At 37.5% G+C, this 26432-nt stretch overlaps 1 protein-coding gene across 1 annotated transcript in view; it reads left to right on the plus strand.

The window, feature by feature from the left end:
• Positions 1-26432, plus strand: part of VPS13C (vacuolar protein sorting 13 homolog C) — a 177107-nt gene that overhangs the window by 18330 nt on the left and 132345 nt on the right. The window contains exons 5-9 of the mRNA XM_054716188.1: positions 574-675; positions 17269-17378; positions 19849-19908; positions 24138-24197; positions 25044-25124. Coding sequence (XP_054572163.1) covers positions 574-675; positions 17269-17378; positions 19849-19908; positions 24138-24197; positions 25044-25124 — 413 coding nt within the window. The remainder of the gene's footprint in view (positions 1-573; positions 676-17268; positions 17379-19848; positions 19909-24137; positions 24198-25043; positions 25125-26432) is intronic.

Below are 26432 nucleotides of genomic sequence, written 5' to 3' on the forward strand. Positions count from 1 at the left end.
GACAGTTTTGAAAGGCTGTATGATATTTCATTGTGGGCTGCCTGCTGTTTTTACTATTACAGTGCTTTTTTATTCTTTCGTTAGGATGCATGATCAGAAATGAGATTACTAGATAAAAAGGATATATCTATTCATGATTGTTGATATTGATTCATAATCTTAAATTAGTTTCTATAAGACTTCTTATCAATCTGTACTGATACCAGCTGATATTAGATATTGTATGTTTTTTGTAGTTACAATTTTACCACTCAGATATAATAGCTGGACATTTTCTGCCCTCCCCCTGCTTCTTTCTTTTACTTTTCTACTCAGCTTTTCCCCACTTATCCTTTTTCATATCTTTTTTTCTCCCTTTTAATTTCATTTTTCCCTCATTTCCTTTTTGATATAAGTTTGTAAATATAATAGAAATCACTTATGGTTAAACTTTTTGTAAAACTAATCTAAAGACTATATCTGTTCTTTTACTTACAAAAAATGACACATCACACACACACACAATCATGAGGATGAACTTTTCCTATTTACTTATTAATTGCATTTCTTTATTTGTGAATTGACTATTTTTAGGTATTAAATATGATGCTGAAAAAGAAGAAAAGTCTTTGCAAGATATTAAACAGAAAGAGCTATCCCGAATTGAAGAAGCCCTTCAAAAGGCAGCAGAGAAAGGTACTATAAGTTTATGTTCTAGATAAACTTAGATATACCTATATTTTAGATATATTCAGTGCACTGTAAATAGGAAGCTTCCATAAACCTTCATAAACTGTTGTTTCAAAGAAAGAATCTTCTTTTAAAATCATCTCAAAATATTGATTATAAATATTTTAATGCCTCAACATTTTTCTGTGACTGTTTTATCTCACTGCTAAGACATTTCTCTTTGGTCTCTCTTAAAAGGTATGACAACTATTGAGTTAGAAATAACAGAAATATCTATATATATAATAGAGGAATATGCTAATTAACTGGGACACCATAATGGGTCGACTGGACAGGAGGAGGTTGCATGCTCAGCGTCTGGGGCAGGGTGGCAGGGGTCTCCGTGCGCCTGCGCTGGAGGAGGGCCTGATCCGCAGCAGCCACAGCTGCTTCTAGGGCTGGAGAGGGAGGCAGGGCCGGATCGGCAGTGGCTGCGGCTGCTGTGGGGCCTGGGGAGTGAGGCAGGGCCGCACTGGCGACTCGAGGGTGGGCGGGCCATGCAATTTCGAATTGTGTGCTGGGCTCCTAGTTTGGATATAATAAGATTTCTTAGTTTAATCTGCTGACATCTAACTGAATCCATAAGAAATCTATCTTTAAAATAGATTGCTCATTAAAATTGTTTTTTATGCCCAACTGGTGTGAATCAGTGGTTGAGCTTTGACCTATGAATCAGGAGGTCATGGTTTGATTACCAGTCAGGGCATATGCCCGGGTTGAGGGCTTGATCCCTAGTATATAATAATTATATTGTAGCTTCTTGGATGATAAAACTTAGGTTTTGTTGGGATAGAACTGAAATTCAGAAAGTGAAACTCAGTTTTAACATTATTATATTAGATTTGTCAGAAAAATATTCTAAGTAGATAAAAGAGATAAGTTTAGAATTGGGGAAATACGTTGCCAGAGATTATTTTTCCTTCATTGACAAGAAATACATTTAATTATCTTGACTGCATGTAAATAATTTTTTTCTAGTTTGTATGAATATGGGTCACATCTTCTTTATATAATACTAAAGGCCTGGTGCGTGAAATTTGTGCACTCGGCGGGGTTCCCCAGCCTGGCCTGTGCCCTCTCACAGTGCGGGAGCCCCACGATAAATCTCCACAAAGCGGTAGGCCCCATCCACCCATCTGGGGTTCCTTGATGGATTGCCCCAAAGAGGTAGGCTGGCTCTGTGCAGAGCCGCCAGGACCCGCTTCCGAGGCACGCACACAGCGTCAAGTCCCTGCCCACCTGTGCATGCCTCGCTGTGCACGCAGTCCCGCCCACCCGCCCGCTGCGCAAGCAGCCTCCTGGTGATGGATTGTTACAGCGTGAGGACGTGACGACCACATAGGCTTTTATTAGTATAGATTATTCATGTGATGATAAAAGACAACCATGGCCCTTCTGATACTTCACATTTCACCATTATTAATTAATAGTTACTACTTAAATACTATAGTTTATTTTTCAGACTTATTATTTCCCAATTACCTTTTGATTTTAAAAGCACAAAAGCACCATTACACATGTATAGAGACTCAGTTGAAAAGAGAAAATGAATCAGTTCTAAGCAGCAGATGATAAAAATGAAAACAAAGTGCTCATGCTAATCTGCTGTAAAAAAGTGTTTTTACTTAATTTGTTTTATTTGGTAAAATAGAATGTGGTCCACTATCATGTAGGGAAAAAGGACATTGAAATATAACTATGAATTTATTTCTAGAGAATTTGTGTAATTGTAAAAATAAACTCCTTGATATTTTTCTTTTTATTTATTGTAGAGAGTTTATTTTCTCTGAAGGGCTATTGTAAAATAAAAGATTAAATTTCTAGCAAGGCCAAAAGATTCTCAAATGCTGTAGATTCTGTATTTAAAATGTTAAATTTATAAAAATAATATAAAACACATTTTGTAATCAAATAGTTTTGCCAAAAAGACTTCTGATGAAAAATCTCAGTCCCCAGTTTCACCCTTCTGTATCCTTTAGACTCACTCCTTAGAGGGAACCATCATTTTAGGAATGTTAACATTCTGCCACTATCTACGTTATTAATGTAAGGCATTACCTAGGATTTCCTATTATGGTAGTCAAGGAGCTTACCATCTCCTTTTACCCTAAATTCCCCTCCATTTTTTTTTTCAAAATATGGTTATTTCACAATTTTTGGCCAATTACTAGTAAAAATTTACCTTACTTTGACAGTATTGTCACTGCATAGGTCAAATGATGTACTACGCTTATATTTTCTTTTTGCAACTGGTTTTTTCCTTGAATTTGTAAATTTTTTTATTTGCTTATTAATCTTTTATGTAAACTTGTGTTTAATTTTTTTTCACAGGGTATTTGAAATCTGTTATATGACTATCATTATTTCCAATTGCCCAAACCCATCTATTGGTTCCCTCCCCTCTTCCCCTTTTTCTCATGGAGATCTTCAGTTGAATTGGGAGTTTTTTTAGTCCTGCTACACTAAAAGTTGTCATCTTGGGACTGGTCTTCATCCCTCTTCTGTATTTCATTAATATTTCCCAGGTCTCTTGCCTTTTGTTCTTTTGTTACTTTGTTCGTGGTTGGATCATATCTAATAACTTTTAGGAAAGGATGCACTGGATTTAGTTTTTAAAATTCTTTCAAGTCTGAGAGTCTTTGTATTTTACTTCCATGCCAGAAGCCAATTCCAGCATGTCAGCAGGGCTGAATCATCTGGGAATGGCTGAAGGCATTTCCCCAAACCTGAAAAGGATGTATAAATTGATTGCTGGCTGCCAGACAGCTGAGGGCACCTTAATCTACATGTTATTGCCTCCTCCTGGCCAAACACCTGAATAGCAGGAGGTAATTCTTTCAATCTGACAATGCTTCTGTATACAAACCCTGGCCTTTGAAGTGTATATCTCCACCTTGCCTTAGGACAAATTGTGTTAATAAAAACCAAGGGGTCCTGAGACAAGGAGAACTTAGTTCCTTTAGCTAAGTCTTCTCTGACTCCCTTTAATGCCTTTCAAAATTATGTTTCGTCTCTGGACTCTTACTTAATTTATGCACAGCGCCTTCTCCAGATTGCTGAACCCTTCTAGATGCTGGATCAAGACCACCGGCATTACTTCCACACTTGTTTGATTTGGCAGGAGAGAGAATCCTAGGTTTAAAATTAGAGTTTAGAAAGCAATACCTTTTAGCTTACAGGTACTTTTGAGAAGTCTGATGCTAATCTGCTCAACGCATTGTTGGAAAATCCCTGGATCCTACTGTCCACAACCTTACACTGTAGCTGGGAAAATAAGACATGCATAATAATCAATATGAGAAAGTGTTGGGTACCATCAAAGAAATACAGATAGAGTGTTTAAGGGGGTTCAGAATGGACATATGCTTAGTCAAAGAGATCACAGAGACACTGATGGTATATATTTCAGCTGTGTCTAAAGGATGAGAAAGGAGAGAGGGCATTCTAGGTAGAGGGGACAGTGATGGTGGAAAAGTATAGAGCAGTGATGGCGAACCTATGACACGCGCGTCAGCACTGAAACGCGTAGCCATTTCTGATGACACGCGGCCGCTGAGGTTTATTAAATACAATTATATATAACAATTATACATTTATGCTGTTTAAACTATAAATATCGCGAAATAATGTTTTTTCCTCAAAGTGACACACTACCCGAGTTATGCTCAGTTTTTTGGCGAAGTTTGACACACCAAGCTCAAAAGGTTGCCCATCACTGGTAGAGAGCATGTATGTGAACAGCTAAGAATTTGGGAGTTTGATAGAGTGTAGTTATAGGTAAGTTAGAAAACTATGTTTAGGTAAATTTTAAGATATTTGAATGCTATGATAATGATAATGACTATGAACTATAGCAGCTAACATTTATTGAGCATTTGCTGTTTGTCAGTCATTCTTCAAGACACTTTATAGGAATTGACTCATTTAACTGTCATAACTCTATGATTTAAAAGCTGCTATTATTCCCATTTAATATTTGAAAAAGCTGAAAATTAAATAACTTGTTCCATGTCACACAGCTAGAAAATGATAGAGCTAGAATTTGAATCCAGTCTTGCTCTAGCTCCTATATGTTTAACTGTGAGTAATGGATATTCATCTAGCCAGTGGCAGAGTCAGTAACTTGCTCCTTTTTCTTTCTTTAAAAAATCAGGGAGTGACTTGATTGATCAGAGCTATTTTAGGAAAGTTAAACTTGCTGTGTCTAGGCTGGATTTGGGGTGGGAAATGGGAGATGGTACTACCCAGTTATCATATGCATAGGAAGGATTCAGACAGCAAAGTGAGTTAATTTCAGCTGACTAAAATTGTATAAATATGAAAATGGTTTATTCTGAAAATGGGCAAAGTGGTAGTCAAAAGGGAACCAAAATAACAGACTTGCTCTGTTTGAAAATTTGTCAAGTAATTTAATGAGACATTAGCCATAATTCATATTTGTCTGTCTTGCTTAATTTGAAATTATTGTTACAATTTTAATTATTAAGAATTTTTGTTTAATATTATGAAAATAGTTTGTATGCTCAAAGAATTAAAATGTTGTCATTGAATGTTACCTTAGAAATACCAGTTTTTATAAAAAAGAAGTATAGTTTTATTGAATTTTACTTGTTCTGTTACATGACTTCTAATTCTTAGAATTAAGTTTAGACATTTTACATGTGAAATTAAAGGTGTTTTTAAATGCTTTGCATTTTGGTTATTGCTGCCATGCGGATGCAGGCGCACATTCAGGGGAGTTCATATATGGCTTGGAAAACTTTGTTTACAAGGACATCAAGCCTGGTGGGTATGCATGGTTAATTATATTCAGCTATATAAAAATTATATTTTTATCCTTGCATGTGCTTTTAATGGAGCCCATTTGATGACGTGCCATCTTTCAAAAAATATGGAAATGTAATTCATGTTTTTACATTTTACCATCATTTCTTTTCCCCTACCTTCCACAGTCATGCTGAATGTTCATGGGGTAAAACAGAGTTCACTGCTCTGTGAAGCTTGAAGTTTGATCTATAGATAACATTTAAAATTTTTTTCCTAACTTTTAAAAAATTAAAGTATAATGGAAACACAGTATTCTATTAGTTTCAGGTGTACAACATAATGAGTCAACATTTATATCCACTGCAAAGTTATCACTGCAGTAAGTCCAGTCACCATCCATTACCCTATGAAGTTACAAAAATTTTATTTTTCTTCTGAAGATAACTATTAAGATTTACTTTCTTAGCATCTTTAAAATTTGCTATAGTCACCATGCTGTGCATTACATCCCCATGACTTATTTATTTCATACCTGGAAGTTTATACCTCTTGACCCCCTTTACTCATTTCATCCCCCGCAACTCTCCTTCCGTATGGCAACCACCAATATGTTCTCTGTATCTATGAGTTTTTTGTTCTTTTATTATTTTTTTTGTAATATTCTACATATAAGAGAAATAATGTACAGTGGAACCTCATTTCTTGAACTTAATTCGTTCTAGAAGGCTGTTTGAGAAGCTATTTGTTTGAAAACCGAATCATTTTTCCCCATTAGAAATAATGTAAATTGAGCCTGGCTGGTTATGGCTCAGTGGTTGAGCATCAACCTATGAACCAGGAGGTCACGGTTCAATTCCTGGTCAGGGCACATACCGGGGTTGTGGTCTTGATCCTCAATTGGGGGCATGTAGGAGGCAGCCTATCAATCAATGATTCTCTCTCATCATTTATGTTTTTATCTCTCTCTTCCTCTCCCTTCCTCTCTGAAATCAGTAAAAATATATTTAAGAAAAGAAATAATGTAAATTGAATTCCTTTCAGACCCCCAAATGATTCCCTGTTTTAACCTTTCTTATATACAGTACATGTCTAATGTACTGTTTAATTTATAAATAAACACTTAAATTTATCAAACCATCCTCTACTAGCTTTAAAGGAATTTTTCATATGTCACTGCCTCAGAAATGCTATCACTTGCTAACTGTTTTTCATTTATCCAATCAACAACAGTTTTTCTACCTATTCAGTTGCCTGTGATTGTAGGTTTGTGAGCACTTTCATACCCTTAGCAACGTTAGCACCCTTGATGGCCTCTTTATGCTTTAACCCAGTGGTTGGCAAACCGTGGCTCGCGAGCCACATGCGACCAACACCCCTACTTCTTCTAACGCCACTTCTTCAAAATAGACTCGCCCAGGCCGAAAACCGACTTCTGCTCATGGGCCACGAAGTTTCAATTGCACTGTACGTGTGCGCCTGCACGTGGTGTTTTGTGGAAGAGACACACTCAAGGGGCCAAAGAGCCGCATGTGGCTCGTGAGCTGCGGTTTGCCAACCACTGCTTTAACCAGTTAACTGCCATGTGTCCAAAACGGGACGAAGTTGGAATTTCTTCCATATGCACTGGAATATTTACGAATTTAAGTTACCATAATTTTCTTTACAAACCCAGAGATGTCACTAACAAGTCTGATTTTAAAATTGGGTGACCAGAGTTGATATGTGAGGTTTGCGGCTTTAGACGCGCATGGCGTGTGGGGAAGGTCTGCTGCTTGTGTCTATAGATGCTTATGGCGTACAAAGGGTTAAAATTGTGCTAATCATTGATTTCCCAGCAACAAAAGCTTTCTCTCCTTTGTTTGTTGCCTGAGAGATGCTTTTTGTCATGCTGAGGTATAAGCATGAAAGGGTTGTCAGGTTGAAAACTGACGTTTTGGTCAACAACCAAGACATTTTTTCTGTGAGCAACTTGGTGGAGAACCGAATTGTTTGAGATGGGAAACGTTGGAGAACCGAGGTTTGATTGTCTGAATTTTTTCACTTAGCAAAATACCCTCAAGATCCATTCATGTTGCAAATGGCAAGATTTCATTATTTTTCTTGGCTGAGTAGTATCCCATTGTGTATATATACCACATCTTTTCTATTCATTCATCCAGCACATCCAGGACATTTTCTATCTATTCATCCAGCACATCCAGGACATTTCTATCCATTCATCGTGAACATTTAGGTGCTTCCCATATCTTGGCTATTATAAATAACTAGAGGCCCAGTGCACGAAATTCATGCACGGAGGGAAGTTGTCCCTCAGCCCAGCCTGTACCCTCTCCAATCTGGGACCCCTCGAGGGATGTCCGACTGCCCGTTTAGGCCCAATCCCTGGGATCGGGCCTAAACGGGAAGTCGGAAATCCCTCTCACAATCCAGGACTGCTGGCTCCCAACTGCTTGCCTGCCTGCCTTCCTGATTGCCCCTAACCGCTTCTGCCTGCCAGACTGATCACCCCCTAACCACTCTGCTGCCAGCCTGTTTGCCCCCAACTTCCCTCCTCTGCCGGCCTGGTTACCCCTAACTGCCCTCTCCTGCAGGGTTGATCACCTCCAACTGCCCTCCCTTGCAGGACTGGTCCTTCTCAACTGCCCTCCCTTGCAGGCCGGGTGCCTCCCAACTGCCCTCTCCTGCTGGCCATCTTGTGGTGGCCATCTTGTGTCCACATGGGGGCAGGATCTTTGACCACATGGGGGCAGCTATATTGTGTGTTGCAGTGATGATCAATCTGCATATTACTCTTTTATGAGATAGGATAGAGGCCTGGTACAGGGGTGGGGGCCAGCTGGTTTGCCCTGAAGGGTGTCCCTGATCAGGGTGGGGTTCCTTTGGGGCATGGGGCGGCCTGAGCGAGTGGCCTGTGGTGGTTTGCAGGCGGGCCACGCCCCCTGGCAACGCAAGCGGAGGCCCTGGTATCTGGAATTTATTTTCCTTCTACAATTGAAACTTTGTAGCCTGGAGCAGAGCCAAGCCTCGGGCTCCCTCCGAGGCCCGCAGCCATTTGTGTTGGGGTTATAATTGAAACTTTGTTGCCTTAAGCGGGTGGGCCCGGCCAGGGTGTACGGAAAGCTTTGCTTCCCCTGTTGCCGGTGGCAACCCTTGCCTGCTCTCTCAAGCTTCATTCTGCCGCCATTTGTTTGAATTTGTTTACCTTCTATAATTGGAACTTTGTAGCTTGAGTGGAGGCTTAGGCCTGAAACGGCTGTGGGAAAGCTTTGCTTCCTCTGCTACCTAGGAAACCTTGCTCTCTGTGGCTCTAGCCATCTTGGTTTGGGTTAATTTGCATGCTCGCTCTGATTGGATGGTGGGCGTGGCTTGTGGGTGTGTCGGAGGTATGGTCAATTTGCATATTTGTATATTATTAGATAGGATCTATTATTAGATAGGATGATACAGTGAACATAGGGGTGCACATATCTCTTCAAATTAGTGTTGTTGTTGATTTTTTTCAGATAAATATTCAGAAGTGGAATTGCTGGGTCTTATGGTAGTTCTGTTTTTACTTTTTCAAGGAACCTTAATGCTGTTTTCAACAGTGGCTGAACCAGTTTACATTCCCACCAACTGTGCAGGAGGGTTCCTTTTAATTATACCTTTATTAACACTTGTTATTTCTTATCTATACTAATAAAAGGGTAATATGCTAATTAGACTGGGAGACCTTCTGGGAAACCTTCTGGACGTCCTTCTGGACAAAGCCATGGTGGCGGGCTGAGGCAGAAGCGGTTAGGGGCGATCAGGCCAGGAGGGGAGGGCAGTTGGTGGTGATCAGGCCGGCAGGGGGTGGCAGTTGGGGGCGAGCAGGCCAGCAGTGGGGGGCAGTTGGTGGTGATCAGGCCGGCAGGGGGTGGCAGTTGGGGGCGAGCAGGCCAGCGGTGGGGGGTCAGTTGGGAGCGATCAGGCTGGCAGTGGGGGCAGTTGGGGGCAAGCAGCCCCCCTTTCCCCATCTGGCCCCGCCCCTATTGGTCCCCCCAAACCTTATCGGGGGTGGGGCTGGCTGGCCAACCTCCCATGGTCCCCCCACACCGGACCGCCCCCGATTGGCCCCCATGGGGCAGGTGGCCAGACCCCACCTGTGCACAAATTTGTGCACCGGGCCTCTAGTCTAAATAATAAAGAGGTAATATGCTAATTGGTCCTAACGGTGTCCCAGTCACGAGCAGTCAACAGGCTGCGCGCGCACAAGAGCTGGTGGGTGGGGATGGGGGTGGGGACTTCCGCCCACAGTGCAGGCACACGCAGGCCTGCCCAGCGCTAATGTCATGCTGCCTCGGAGGCGGAGGCCACTCTCGACGGAGGCATGCGCAGGCAGGAGCTGGTGTGCAGGGACGGGGGCAGGGACTTGTGCCACCAGGACACGAGGTTGCCACCAGGGGCGGCACCCCCGGCGGAGGTGCGCAGGCCCGCCATGCTGCCTGGCCCGGAGGGGGGGTGTTAGGATGGGGATGGCTCCCCTGGCGGAGGCACGTGCAGGCCCACTGTGCCGCCCTGCCCGGAGGGGGGGAGGGGGCGTCAGGATGGGGGCGGGGCCTTGGTGGAGAGCTCTCAGCACTGCTGTGCCGGGGTCTGAAGGCGCAGAGAGGAAGGGAGAGCAGATGGGCAATTAGGGGGTTTAGGCCAGGAGGGGAGAGCAGATAGGCAGTTAGGGGGATCAGGCCAGGAGGGGAGAGCAGATAGGCAGTTAGGGGGATTAGGCCAGGAGGGGAGTGCAGATAGGCAGTTAAGGGGATCAGGCCAGGAGGGGAGAGCAGATAGGCAGTTAGGGGGATCAGGCCAGCAGGGGAGAGTAGTTAGGTGGATCAGGCTGGCAGGGGACAGCAGTTAGGAAGTTAGGGGGATCAGGTCAGGAGGGGAGAGCAGTTAGGGCCATCAGGCCGGCAGGGGAGCAGTAAGGGGCATCAGGCAGGCAGGAGAGCAGTTAGGGGCATCAGGCTCTCCCCTGCCAGCCTGATCAGGCAGGCAGGCAGGTGAGCGCTTAGGAGCCAGTGGTTCTGGTATGTGAGAGGGATCCCAGATTGGAGAGGGTGCAGGCCAGGTTAAGGGACCCCCCCCCCCATGCACAAATTTCATGCACCGGGCCTCTAGTCCTTTTGATAATAGCGATTCTGACAGGTGTGAGATGATACTTCATTGTGGCTTTGTTTCACATTTTCATGTTGATTAGTGATTTGAACATTTTTGCATATGCCTGTTGGCCATCTGTGCCTTCTTTGGAAAAATGCCTATTTAGATTCTCTACCCATTTTTAATTGGATTGTTTGTTTGTTGTTTTTCTGTTATTGAGCTGTATGAGTTCTTTATATATTTTGGATATTAACCCTTTACCAGATATATGATTTGCAAATACCTTTTCCCATTTAGTAGGTTGCCTTTTTATTTCATTGATGGTTTCCTTTGCTCTGTAGAAGTTTTAAATTTGATGTCCTATTTGTTTATTTTTGCTTTTGTTGCCATTGTCTTTGGAATCAGAAAAAAGAAATATTGCAAAGAGCAACACCTACATTTTCTTTTATGAGTTTTATGGTTTCTGTCTTACATTTCAGTCATTAGTCCATTTTGAGATAATTTCTGTATATGGTTTAAGATAGGTGTCTAGTTCCTTTTTTTTTTGCATGTGGCTGTTCAGTTTTCTCAGCAAAATTTATTGAAGAGACTGTTTTCCCCCATTGTATATTCTTGCCTTCTTGGTCATAAATTAATTGACCATATATGTGTGGGTTTATTTCTGGGCTCTCTATTCTGTTTCATTGATCTGTGTGTCTGTTTTTATGCTAATGCCATATTTTTTAAAATTCTTATAGCTTTGTAATACAGTTTGAAATCAGGGAGTATGATGCCTCCAGCTTTGTTTTTCTTTCTTTTTTTGTTTTCATAAAAAATTTAGTATTCTATTTCTGTGAAAAATGCCTTTGGAATTTTGATGAGGATTGCATGACATCTGTGGTTTGCTTTGGGTAATATGAACAATTTTATAATATTAAGTTTTCCAATCCCTGAGCATGGAATATCTTTTCATTATTTGTATCTTCTTTATTTTCTTTCATCAGTGTCTTATATTTTTCAGTGCACAGGTCTTTCGCCTCCTTGGTTAAATTTATTCCTAGGTATTGTATTCTTTTTGATGCAAGTATAAATGAGATTGTTTTCTTAATTTGCCTTTTTAATAGTTCATTGTTATTGTATACAAACACAACAGATTTTTACATATTGATTTTGTATCCTGCAGCTTTACTGAATTTGTTTTAGTTCTGACAGTTCTTTTGGTGGAGTCTTTAAGTGTTTTTTATATTATGAAAACATGTTATCAGCAATTAGTGAGTTTTTCTTTTAAAAAAATTATGTTATTTTATTGGGGTGACATTGGTTAATAAAATTGTATAGGTTTTAGGTGTACAGTTCTATAATACATCAACTGTATATAGTATTGTGTGTTCACTACCCCAAGTCAAATCTCCTTCCATCAACATTTATCCCCGCTGTGCCCTCTCCTATCACCCCATCCACCTTCCCCTCTGCTAATCACCATGCTGTTGGCTGTGTCAGTGAATTTTGTTTTGTTTTGTTTTTGCTTAATCACTTCACCTTTTTCATCCAGCCTGCAACCTCCCTCCCCTCTGACAGCTGTTTGTCTGTTCTCTATAAGTCTGTTTATATTTTGTTTGTTAGTTTATTTTGTTCAATAGATTCTTTCTTTTCAATATGGATGCCTTTTATTCTTTGTCATGCCTAATTGCTCTGGCTAGGACTTCCAGTAGTTACTATGTTGAGTAAGAGTGGTGAATTTGTAATGTCTCTGGTCTTAAGAGGAAAGCTTTTAGCTTTTAGCTTTTCACCAACAAGTATGATGTTAGCTGTCAACTTGTTATATATGGCCTTTATTATGTTGAGGTATATTCTGTCTATAACAGTTTATTATGAGTATTTTTTTAAATCATAAATGAATGTGGAATTTTGTCAGATGCTTTTTCTGCATCTATTGAAATGATCATATGATTTTTTACCCTTCATTTTGTTAATGTAATGTAAGACATTGATTGACTTGTGGATGTTGAGCCATGCTTTCATGCTTGTATAAATCCCACTCAGTAATGGTATATTATCCTCTTAATGTATTGCTGAATTTAGTTTGTTAATATTTTGTTGAAGATTTTTTGCATCTGTGTTTATCAGAGATATTGGTCTATAATTTTTTTTTTGTGTGTGTGGTGTCTTTTTTGGTTTTGGTATCAGGTTAATGTTGGCTTTGTAAAATGAGCATAGGAGCACACCCTCCTTTTGAATTTTTTTTTAAAGAGTTCGAGCAGGATAGGTATTAAATCTTCTTTGAATATTTGATAGAATTCATTAGTGAAGCCATCTGGTCCTAGGCTTTTGTTTGTTGGGAGTTTTTTCTTTATTTTATTATAGATTCAATTTCCTTACTAGTAATTGATCTATTCAGATTTTCTGTTTCTTCATGATTTAGTCTTAGAAGATTGTATGTTTTAGCATGGAGATACTATGTCTCATTGTTCAATTTTGTTAGTTATAATTGGACCATCTTTCTGTAGTCTGCCATGGGCAGTGTTATCTAATCCTACTAGGAGCAACCTGCCTCCAAGATATAAATGAATTCCAGTGGCTCATCCTATATAATAAAAGCCTAATATAGGAATTATCCCCTCTGGAGTTTGACCGACTGGGAGTTCGACCGCTCACTATGATGTGCGCTGATCACCAGGGGGCAGTGTGGAATGAAAGAAGGCCCTGATCGGCCCTGATTGCCGGCCAGGCCTAGGGACCCTACCCATGCATGAATTTCGTGCACCGGGCCTCTAGTTTAAATGTATAACAGAATCATTGGATAGTATCATTAAAAAAAACACACAACCCTAACAGATAGAGGTTGCTATAAAGGAATACCTAATTGATTCAGAGTTTCCTGTTTTTTTCAAGAAAGATACCTTAGTCTGGTAAAAAATAGACCTGGAATATTAATGATTCTGAAATGAAAATAATTTTGTTGATGATATCTTCATTTAATTGGCTGTAACTTAATGTGTACTTTATGATCCTTTCATCTTTTAATTTTTTAAATATATATTCCTTCTTATTTGATGTCATTTTTTCAGTTTTAGAACCATGGCTCTTAAAAAGTCAAAACTATTTTCATAATAATACTAAGGCATTATTTGATTTTTCACTGTGTTGACTTTGGTGCTGATGGTGCAAAGGTTAATGATGAGTAAAATTACTGGGTTCCTTAGCATGAATCAAGGCAGTGGCACCAAACAGTACTAGTAGCTATTGTATTGTTGATTACCATGCACTCCCAGTAGAAAACTAAATTAAATTAAATTACCCCCCCCACCACCAACATTACTTATGAATGCTCTTGATGAAGTAGGAAAATTTTAATAAACCTCAGCTCTTGATTATGTGTGTCTTTAATATGTCATGTGACAAAAGAGGAAGTATGCATAAAGCACTTATACACTCTGAAGTAGGATTATTGTCTGAAAGAAAGGTACTTGTGTAGTTGTTTGTATTCCTAGCTGAACTAGTTTCTTTTTTCAAGGAAAACTATTTTACTTGCAAGAATGACTGACAGAGCATTTAGATTTGGGTGTTTGGTAGATACTTCAGTAAAACAAATTCAAGGAAAACAGTTGACAATGTTTGTCATGATAAAATTTGAGCTTTTGAGCAAAGATTAGAATTATTTGGAAACTTGTATTTGCCATCTGGAGCTTGACAGCTTCCTCATACTTAAAGACTTTTCTGATGAGATTGTTAGCAATGTTAATAAACGTGATTTTTGATACTAAATAATGAAATGACTCATCATTCGGAAGATTTGCATAGTTCAATGAAGTAATATTTCCATATTACCAGTGCACGATAAAAAATCAGGCATGTGTAAAAATCCATTAGAAGTGCAAAATAGACCAATTGATTTTAATTTGAATGAAAAATTTATTGATAGAGTTTCAGAATTTAAGATGAAACTAATCTTTAAGAAACTACCGTATTTTCCGGCTATAAGACAACTTTTTAACCCAGGAAAATCTTCTATACGCCCTGTCGTCTTATACGCCAGAAAATACGGTACCACTTGTTGAGTTTGGGTACAGTATTTATAATTTCATGAAGAGATGTTTATCTCCTTTACTATTACATATCTGTAGTTCAGATTTCCTTCATATATTTCAATCTAAACAAGATATTTCACCAGATCTAAGGCAAAAACATATATGCAACTCAAGCTGTCTTCTAAGCCAGTCATTAAAGAGATTTGTAAGAATGTAAAATCATTTCATTTGCCTTACTATAACCTTTCGTTTGGCAAATATAGTTAATTTTCATAAATATATGTTAACCATATTATCAGGTAATGGTTTTTAAAAATTAATTAAAAATATTAAAAAAATTTCTCAGTTTTCATTTCTAGTATGGAAATATCAATAGTTGTAATCCACACCAATAAAAATATCTTTAAGGTTCTCAAATTTTATGTGAGATCAAAATATTTGAGACCTGCTTTAAAGAGTGATTGAGAATCATAAATTTATTATTTATCAGATTAAAAATAGAAACTTTCTCTAAAGAACTGTGTAGCACTCAGATTTTGAAGTTATTTGGAGAGGTTTAAACATGGTGCATTTAACATTGAGATCAACGGTGCAACATGATGCTAGAACAAATGTGAAATCAGAAATAAAATAGGGAGCTCAGGTGAGAAGAACAAATATGGGAGAGTCTAAACCCAGTCAGCTGACCCTGTATCTCTGAAAGCTGTTCTGGCCATTTTCAAGCCTACTCTGGCTTTCCTTTTTGTTTCTTTTCAAATGGTATTTTGTCAAGAACTCAGTCTTTTTCTAAATGTTTTATTTATGAATGAAAAATATTTAGGGACCATCACTATGACAAGCAATATTGGTAATAGCAAAGTCCACATTCTGTTATGTATTTATTAAGTCTTTTCTTCTTGAAACTCAGGGTCTTATTCTTGTAATATAGGGTTTGGTTCTTAGTTTTTGTAATGAAAGGACAATTTGCTTTAAAGTATCGAGGAAGAAAAAATTTAATATTTCAAGCTAAATTGCATGTACATTCTTTCAAATATACTAGTATATAACATTAAGGGGGCTTATGTATTTTATTATACTGGTAATGTTCAGATGTATATTTTTTAATTCTTTTGAACAGTTATATGCTGTGTGCCCAGGTATAAGGGTAATTCCTGTCTTAATGAATGAAGCCTTGGAGGCAAGACAGTTGTGCAAACACTTCAAATACAGTGTAATCACTGCTTTGGAAGTCTGGTCCTGGGATAGATGCTTGGAATAGTTAAAAAGGCTTCAGATAGTGCTGGACCTGAGATTTGGAAGCTTCCTGGAGTTTTCCTAGTGAAGAAGTTCAGGGAAGGGATGGGAATGACACATGTAGATGCATTAGGCATTAGAAAGTTTTTCTTTTCTTGGAAAGTATAAATAATATTTCTGAAGTATCCAGTGCAAGGGGGAGTGGTAGGAGATAGAACAGGACAGGGAGTTAATGTCAGGTCATGACAGGACGTTTGTGTCATGCAAACACTTTTTATTTTATTTGGAAGGCTGCAGAGAGCCTTTAAAAAAAGTTGAGCAGGGGATTAAGCAATCTGTGAATAGTGTTTTAGAAGTAACAGTCTGGTAGTAGTATAGAAGGATGTTTATTAGGAGTGGAGTGGGAACTAGAAGGTGGAGAGACTGTATACAGAGACTGCTTCAAGAGTACAGACTAGAGTTGATGTCTAGTTGAATGTAAAGGTTTGTAATTTGGATAAGATAGGTTTAGGTAATTTAATAAAGTGAGGCAGTGCCAAATAAAAGAGGGTTAGGTTTTAAAGAAATTATTAAACCAGTTTCAATGTACAGTTCAATGTACATTTTATGTCTTTTTTGTATTTATATCCTTAAGTCATTAAAGGATTTTTCTGTGAGGTATATTATCCAGAGGAAGTCATTGTCGGTAACCTACCCATTCATTACATTTGTGTTCCTTTGTTCCTACCACGTGTTTATAAAAACTTTACTTGTCATTATTACATTTCCAATATTTTGGTAACATTGAAATTAAAATTAAACTTTGTGTTGTGAAAAGTCATAAATATTATAAAGGGCATTGTATATGGATATTTTAATTAATTTTTGAATAATTGTACCTGCCAAGTTATTTCTAGATTAAAGAAGGTTATTCCTAGACTAAGTAAGGTTTGTGAATTTCTGTTTATGCTGTGATAACAGGTCAGCTTAGAATCAAATAAGGTGAATTGTACCAAAATTTGATGTCAGGAAGAATGCTCTTGTTTTCTCTTCTGTCCTCTTGTCTGCTAACTTGAATTTTATCCTTTTCTCACTAAAATGCTTCCACTGAGAAGGACGTAAGCGTAAAAAGCACAAAAAACATTTTAAGAAACCTTTTAAAGGTCTTGATCGCTCAAAAGGTAGGTAAAAGTAGTTTTTATGCCATGTGTTATTTATGCACATTGCCACTTAATTTCTGTCATCAAAGGTAAAATGAATGTTAGTTTATAATGTAACTTCAAAAATAAATTTTAAGTTGGAAATGCATATTAAAATCTAAAATAAATCTAAAATAAAACAAAGACACTAGAAAAGCCTATAATTTCCATTGAGTAGTGTCTCAGCTATCCTTTGGTCATTGATTATGAGCTTTGTAAGAATTTCAACTTTTGAGCTTGTGTTTTCCTGTTTTTTATAGATAAACCAAAAGAAGCTAAAAAGGATACATTTTTGGAAAAATTGGCAACTCAAGTAATTAAAAATGTACAAGTAAAAATCACAGACATTCACATTAAATATGAAGATGATGTAAGTATTTTTCGGTTCCTTAGTTTAGCTTAGTAATTTAATGTTTATTTTATATTAATACTAGAGGCCTGGTGCATGAAAATTGTGCACTTGTTGGGGGGGCGAGTCCCTCAGCCCGGCTTGTGCCCTCTTACAGTCCGGGACCCCTTGGGGGATGTCTGACTGATGGGGAGCGGGCCTAAGCTGTCAGTTGGACATCCTTAGTGCTGCCACAGAGGCGGGAGAGGCTCCCGCCACCACCGTTGTGGTCGCCAGCCATGAGCCCAGCTTCTGGCTGAGCAGCACTCGCCCTGTGGGAGCGCACTGACCACTAGGGGCAGCTCCTGCGTTGAGTGTCTGCTCCCTGGTGGTCAGTGCACATCATAGCAACTGGTCTGTTGGTCAACTGTCTGCCACCTGGTAGTCAGTGCACGTCATAGTGAGTGGTTGAGCAGCCTTAGTATATTATTAGCGTATTATGCTTTGATTGGTTGAATGGACAACTGGATAACAACTGGACACATAGCATATCAAGCTTTTATTATATAGGATTGATATGTCTATATGTGGATTATCTGTACCCAGTTTTAAATACAAGATTTTTTTTTTCTAATGAGTACATTACCATTTCTCCTTTTCTGTGTTGTGCTTTTTTCATGGGACACTTATGAGTGTAAATCTATAATAATAAAAACATAATATGCTAATTAGACCAGACAGCCAAATGGCCTTCCGGACATCATTCTGGACGTCCTTTCAGACGAAGCCACAGTGGCAGGGGCTGAGGCAGAGGCGATTAGGGGCGATCAGGCAGGCAGGCAGAGGTGGTTAGGGGTGATCAGGTAGGCAGGCAGAGGCAGTTAGGGGTGATCAGGCAGGCAGGTGAGTGGTTAGGGGCAATTGGGCAGGTAAGCAGAGGTGGTTAGGAGCAATCAGGCAGGCAGGCAGAGGCGGTTAGGGGTGATGAGGCAGGCAGGCGAGTGGTTAGGGGCAATCAGGCATGCAGACGAGTGGTTAGGGGTGATCAGGGAGGCAGGCAGAGGGGTTAGGGGTGATCAGGCAGGCAGGTGGGTGGTTTGAGGTGATGATACAGGCAGGTTGAGTGGTTAGGGGCAATCAGGCAGGCAGTCAGGTGAGCATTTAGGAGCCAGCAGTCCCGGATTGCTAGAGGGATGTCTGACTGCCGGTTTAGGCCCCATCCCGCATATTGATGAATGAGAACCTCAGTTTGAACTTAAAATAAGCTTTTTTATTGAGCAAGTGCAATTAGAAAAGTACATTATTTCTCTTTAATTAAAAGAATACAGAGATGTACAGGAGTGGGATAAATAACATTGTTTATATTTAAATTGATGTAAGTGACAAAATATACTAAAAGAATCTAAAAGGAAAGGAATTTAAAATTGAAAAGGAATCTTTATTATAGCATTTGTCTTTCATGTGGTAACCTTAATTATTGTATCTAGAAGGATAATGAAAAATATAGTATAGGAAGTGGGATAGGGAATGGATAATAATTTATCACAAAAATGCTAATTGGATGATAGTAGTTTGTGGGTATTACATTGGCAACTGAGGAGTTGTGGTTTACTGAAGTTCTTCTGATTAGCTCCAAGTTATTTTGAGCTAATTATCTGTAAGTATAAAAAGATGAGTGTGGGAATACAGGAAAATGTATTGCCACAATCACAATATCTCTGATATTAAAAACAAAGCTCAAAAAGCTATTGGTGTTTTTCAGCTATACCGGATCATGCATATTTCCTATTTGAGGAGGTTTTATATGACTAAACTCTGGAGTCACTATTGGATGATTTAGAACATTATGTTTTTTTTTCACTCTCTAGTTCCTCTTACAGCCAAAAACCTGTGACTTTTGGACATCTTTAAGGTGTCTAAAACAATGATATTTTCATATAGTGGTACAGTTTATTGTGTGTAAATTTAACATGTATTGAAGATCAGAAATAAAACAAAAGTTTAACATTGGTAGATTTGGGGTTAAGAGACTAGGGAAATTAAGTATTGGGCATTTTCTAACAGAAAATTTTTGAAGTGTCAAGAAAATTAAAGCTTAAAGAGACAGTTCACATTTCTAAATGTGAAAATCTTAACTGTTTCAAAAATAATTTAGTGGCATTGTTTTTACCTGTGATCCTTTGTTTTATTTATCTATGAAGAACATCTTTAATGTTATACATAAAGACACTCTCTCTTTGTAACTATCTAGACAAGAATATGTTTAGTTGTAGTTAGTCTTTTCATATACTAAGAAAAGAGATTCACTGGGAAGGTATATGAGTATCATGCCTATAAAATATGGATAATCCCAGTCATGTTTTGGCTTCCTTCTCTTTCTTTTCCACATATCCATTTGGTTTGTGTAACTTATTTGTAAACTAGTTGCCCTGTGTTGCCTATCGTAAAGAGTGGAGCATGGATTCACCTTCACCATCAGTATATTTTAATGTTACTTTTTTTTCTTTGATAGGTTACTGATCCAAAGCGGCCCCTTTCATTTGGTGTCACACTGGGAGAACTTAGTTTGTTGGTAATGTTGGACTTATTTTAAATATTTGTGGAACCTGTAAAATATTGTTCCTAAATCATAGGGAGTGTTGCCTAAAATCAACTATTGCTACAAATTGCTATTTTATTTTTATGTATAATCTTTCTATAGCTTTTCCAGAAGTTCAAAATTTTTAGTGATGCTATTACATTCTCTAATTAATTTTGATTTGTCTTCGAATTTAACAAATATCCAAACACAGTAGCAAACATTCTGAAAGAATGAAAAGCTGTCTCTTAACCATGTGGGAAAGTAGGGGAAGATAAATTCCCATAGAGTCATGTTCTCATTCTTGGTTAGGTAAATGGAATTTCCAAATAGCTTATATGTGTTTATGTGTTTATATGTACGTGTGTACCATACTGATATCTATATCTATATCTCTATATCTATGTCTATGTCTATGTCTATATCTATCTATATCTATATCTACATCTATATATCTATTTATATTTATATTATATTTATATTTATATTTATATCTATCTATATCAGTAATTTATTATGATTAAGTATTTTATAATGTAGTCTGGCTTTTCTCTTAAAGGTCTTTAAGGATAGCATGTGTATATATCCAGGTTAGACTTTTTTTCTTTTATGGACAACTAAGGGGTAGGAAATGTTTTAAAGTTAAGGACAGTGAACAGTAAATTGTACTGAGTACATGTTTGCCTTATGATTAGTTATATGGATAGGGCTTAGTACAGAAAGAAGAGAAAAAAAAATTGAAAGAGAAGTGGACTGCCAGAGAAAGAGAAAAAGGACATGTTTACATGAAGGCCTTAAGAAGGAAACACGCATGCAGAGAAGTAAAGATACATAGAGTTGAAGGCCAAAGCAGAAACATTAAAGAAAAAGAACTAGAGAAGTAGGAAAGGGAGTTTGGAAGCTAGTGTTTAATATACTGTTTGTCCTCTGCATGTTTCCAAAATGAATTTGAAGTAGCTTTTGATAAAGAATATCTTTAAGGAGACCAGAATCTGTGTTGTGAAAGGTAGAGAGATGCTTGTTCCAGAAATTTTAGACTAACATTAGTCATAAGTGAGCATGGTATTTAACATTGAGCTTCTAGCAGACAAAAGAAAAAATATGAAACCAATAACTGCCATTGACTGATGACAGACAGGCATACTTGTGCATGAGAATGATGCCTACCTGTCTTAGTGTGTGCTGTTGTTTGGGCCCCTCTGTATCTTTGCTCAGACTCTATACTGTTTTCTTTGTCGATATTATACCCTTCCCTTTGTCTGCCTGGAATTCTATTCAGGTTTTAATACTTGTGTAAGCTATTACCTTGCTATTTCATTCCTTTTTTACCTTCCTCTGTGAATTTATCATTCCTTATTTTATGCTCCTCATTATACTAGGTGTACCGGTTAGTAATGGCGGATTTTGTAATCAAAGAAAACAAGATAATGTCAAGAGAAACATCAAAGTGCTTTATTCCAAGTAATATTTGTTGCTAGCTACACATTTCTCCCATCTTTTAGGTAGTTTGTGGATACCATCCCAATAGAACTTTTCTTGTTTTGAGGCAAACTATTCAGAGACCCAGTTTTCCACTTCATATGTTTTGAAGTGCTGCTCAGAAAATGCGTGTGCCATGGATTTGAACAAGTGGTAATCTGAAGGAGCAAGGTCTGGTGAATACAGTGGGTGGGTTAATACTTGCCAGGCAAGATCTTTTAATGCCTCTTTAACTGGTTTTGAAGTGTGTGATGGTGTGTTATCATGAAACAAAATTACTTGTTTCATATAATCTGTGTCTTCTGGCACATTGTAGTCATTTCAGGATCAAAGCCTGGTTCGAATTGATTATTTATTGTTGGTAGTGATCAGTATTAACGGTTTCACCTGGTTTTAGAAGCTCATAATACAACACACCTTCCTGATCCCACCAAATATAGAGTATTGTCTTTCTGAAGCGATTTGGCCTTGAAGTTGATGTTGATGGTTGACCTGGATCAACCTATGATTTTGTGCGTTTGGGATTCTCAAAATAAATTCACTTTTCACTGGCAGTCACAATTCGATGCAAAAAAGACTTTCTTCCGTGCCATTGAAGCAACAGTTTACTGATGACTTTTCGGTTTTCCATTTGTCTGTTGTTCAGTTGATCTGGCACCCATTTTCCTTCCTTTAAAATCTCTCCCATTGCTTGTCAACGATCGGAAATTGTTTGCTGAGCAACGTTTAATCTTTCTGCAAGTTGTTTTTGAGTTTGACATGCATCTTCATCCAATAATGCTTGTAATTGTTGGTCTTCAAACTTTTTCGGTTGACCTGGACCTTCTTTGTCTTTCACATCGAAATCATCACCTTTAAAGTGTTTAAACCAGCACTCACAAGTATCTTGAAATGGAGCATGTTCACCATTAGCTTCCTGAAGTATACGATAACTTTTTCTTCAAAATTAAGTAATGAGTAAAAACTTCCCACAAATGCTCTTTTTTTGTCATGAAATTTGACATTTTTAAGCGTAAAAATTTCTATGATGTTAACACCTTCACCAAATTTGACATATGAAGTTTTGAAGCTTGCTGTCAATACAACAAAATAGCATGCATATCAAATTGCAGATATATCAACATATGTGTAACTACATCTATTGAAAAAAATCCGCATTATTAACTGGTACACCTAATATTTGATGAAAGCACCTGTAACTGGTTACCATGTTGGTCTCCTGCTGTCTAATGTTCATTCAGTCACTGATGCAACAGGAAATAAAATACAGTACTGATAAAATGTATCTATATTTTAGTGTTGATTGAGTGAGATTGTTTGTGTAAAGCATTTGGCACATTGGCTGGCTCATTTATTTCCTGCTTCAACTACTACATTGCCTATTATAACAACCGCAAACTTACCTCTTTTTGTATCCATATCATTCTTGTATCTTTCCATTTGTAATTGAATTCCATAGGTAATCTTCCCACCTCTGATCTGGATCCTATACTTCCACATGCCCTCAGGAGCCTTCCCCTTACCCCTTTGCTTCCCTTCCTTACTTCTTTCCATCCATTTCTTTCTCTTTCCTAAATCTTCAACTCCTCTTCCTCAGCCTTTCCTTCCTCTCACCCTCCACCCCACTTCTTTTTGTAAGCATTTAAATACATGCAAGTATCTCCTTTACAGCAAAATTAAAAAGCCCGCTTTATTTATTTATTTATTTATTTATTTATTATTTATTTATTTATTTATTTATTTATAGTTCTTTATTGTTGAAAGTATTACATATGTCTCCTTTCCCCCCATTGATCTCTCCCAGCCCACCCCTGACCTCCAGCACAGGCCCTCACGCTCTCCCCCCCCCTAATTGTCTGTGTCCATAGGTTATGCTTATATGCATGCATACAAGTCCTTTGGTTGATATCTCACCCCCCCCCACGCCCCCCAACCCCCACCCACACCTTCCCTCTGAGGTTTGATGGTCTGTTGGATGCTTCTACAACTGGATCTATTTTTGTTCATTAGTTGTTTATTATATTCCACAAATGAGTGAGATCATATGATACTTATCTAAAAAGCCTGTTTTTTAACCTTTTCCCACTCCATCCAGGCCCCATCTAACTACCTGCCTTCTCTTTCTTTTCTTTCTAAGGAAACTTTCTAAGAGAATTTTCTACCTTTGCTATCTTTCTTTCCCACCTCCTGTTGACTCACTACCTACTGTACTCTGACTCTGCTACTCCATTGAAACTGTTCTTAACAAGTTCATCAGTAATGCCCTGGCTGCCAAATAAGTTTAATTTAGTTTATTATATTGCAGCTTTTGGTATTGTTGACCATGCTGATTTTCTGGAAACATGGTCATTCTTCGATTTCCATATTCTGGTTTTCTTCTTACTTTGCAATAATTATTTATTTGATCTTTTAAAAAAAGAAGTGGACCTTTTTCAATAGATTATAGGCAAGCTCTCTGTTTTTATTCATACCCAATTCCTTCCATACTTCTGACACATAGTACTCAATAATTATTTTGTGGGTGAATTAACTTATTTAAATTAGAACCTCTTCAATTCTATTTTTACTGTTATTCCTTTGATTTTTGTCGTAAAGTTATAAAGAAACAGATTGCTAACAGCAGCTAACATTAGCTCTATGTGTTTTCTTCCTAAGTTATTTAGTTATAATTTACAAATGTTAGAGTATTATTTTGAGATATATACGTATATATATTTCATTTCACAATTCTTTTTTTCTTTTAGACTGCAAATGAACACTGGACTCCATGTGTGTTAAATGAAGCAGACAAAATTATATACAAGGTATTAGACTGGATTAAGCATTTCTTGAATTTCCTAGATATAAACTTAATGTATTTTCTTAAAGAAACCTTGATGGAGCAGTTTTGGCACTGCTACTTACTGTGTAACCTTCTAAAACAAAACCACTTACCTATTTTGAGGTTTAGGTTCTTCACCTAACATATAAAGAAAATGCATAAAATTAACATATCCCAGATTGTATTTTATGGAGCATTAGGTAATTGAGGTATTATTAGATTTGTAGAAAAATATTCTCTGGTCAAGTAAGATTACAGACTAAAAGTATTAAGCATTTGGTACATAGTTAATAGGCATTTTTAATTTTTTTAAACTACACAACTTCAGAATACTTTAAATATACTAATAAACATTGTGAACATTCAAGAGTGTATTGAGTAAGTAGCTTTCCCCACCTTGTTGATTATAGAATCTACTCCACTCACTCCTCCCTCAAAACACCCATTCCTATCCACTGGAGGAAACATATCTTTTTTTTAGCAGAACATGTACAGGGCCCATTAAATACTAAATTCTCAATAAATATTTGATAATTGTATGAATGAATTCCCTTTGAAGTAGTGTTCCTGGAAGCACAATTTAGCAAATGCTGGATTAATAATAAAGTCTGAGAATAATATACAAACCCTCCCCCCATTTTTACACTTGATCTTAGCCAAAAGGCTGAGAAGCAATTATTTCCTCCATTTTTGCATTATTTTTTTTCCTTTATAAACTCAAAATGGCAATTGGATAATTTGGGATATTGAACATGAGAATAATATTTTAATATTTATTCATAACTTCAATGTGTTAGTTGCTTGACCTCTTTCAATTGTTCTTTTATAGCTTATCCGACTTGATAGCCTTAGTGCCTACTGGAACGTAAACTGCAGCATGTCTTACCAGGGATCAAGGGAGCAGATCTTGGTAATTTCTGTTTTTATCTGGAAGAGCTAACTACACTATATTTGTTTACATAGGAGATCCTTAATGAAGACAGGCTATCAGTCTTTTGTTGAAGTTGTATATAATTAAATCAGAAGTATAAAACACAGTTTTTGGTATCCACTCTGTCTTTTGAAAAGCACTTTTGTTTTTGAAGATCTTTGTGAAATCATTCATTAAGTAGTGAGATGAGAACCTATACTATTGAATCAAAATTGTGCTTAGGATTTTTTACACCATTTTGATAGCATCTGGTTACATTGTGGTGTTTTATGAAAATGATTATTTGAAGAGTATTGTCAAGAAAGATGATACCTTGCCCAGCTGGTGTGGCTCAGTGGTTGAGCAGCGACCCATTCACCAATTCAATTCCCAGTCAGGGCACATGCCTGAGTTGTGGGTTCAATATCTGTCAGGGGTGTGCAGGAGGCAGCCAATCAATGTTGGTGTTTCTATCTCTCTCTCCTCCCTTTCTCTATCTCTAAAATCAATAAAACATATTAAAAAAAAAAGAGTGGTATTGCTAGTACAAAAAAAAAAAAAAAAGGTGATACTTTCAGATCTAAAGAATATATTCTTAGCCCTGGCCAATGGAGCTCAGTTGATTGGCCTTGTCCTGTGCCCTGAAAGGTTACCGGTTCGATTCCCATTCAGGGCACATGCCCAGGTTTCGGACTCTTGATCCCCAGTAGGGGGTGTGCAGGAGGCAGCCAATTGATGTTTTACTCTCATATTGATGTTTCTCTCTCTCAAAAAAAAAAAAAAAAATCAATAAAAAAAATCTTTTAGGCATTTGTGATAATTTCTTGAACAGCGAAAGATTAACTTAAAACTTCAGTGTGTTAGTCATGTTTACTTAGAGGAGTAAAGAATTGTTGAATTTTGGAACTGAATTAATTTGAAGATTGTATCTCTTATTTCTCAGATACTATAACACAAATAATTTGCCTTTGTCTAGAAATTGTTTGAGATCTCATTTCATAGACATTTATATAGAAATATATATATTTTAAAGTCACAATGTTATAATTATAGATATTTAGAATTATAAAAAAATTTTCTTCTATGTTTTATTCTAAAGAAATATATCTATAAATAATGTTTAGTGTTTTTTTTCTAATGGATTACTGGTGGGGAACACAATGTTATAATATTTCTAGATATTTAGAGTTAAAAAATTATATACTTTTATATTTTATTCTAAAGAAATATACTTGTAAATAAACTTTAGTGTTTTTTTTTGATGGAATGCTAATTACAAAGAGGAAATAAAGGTACTGATGTAAGACC

This window comes from Eptesicus fuscus, chromosome 5 (genome assembly GCF_027574615.1).
Source record: "Eptesicus fuscus isolate TK198812 chromosome 5, DD_ASM_mEF_20220401, whole genome shotgun sequence".
In the NCBI taxonomy this organism is placed as follows: domain Eukaryota; kingdom Metazoa; phylum Chordata; class Mammalia; order Chiroptera; family Vespertilionidae; genus Eptesicus; species Eptesicus fuscus.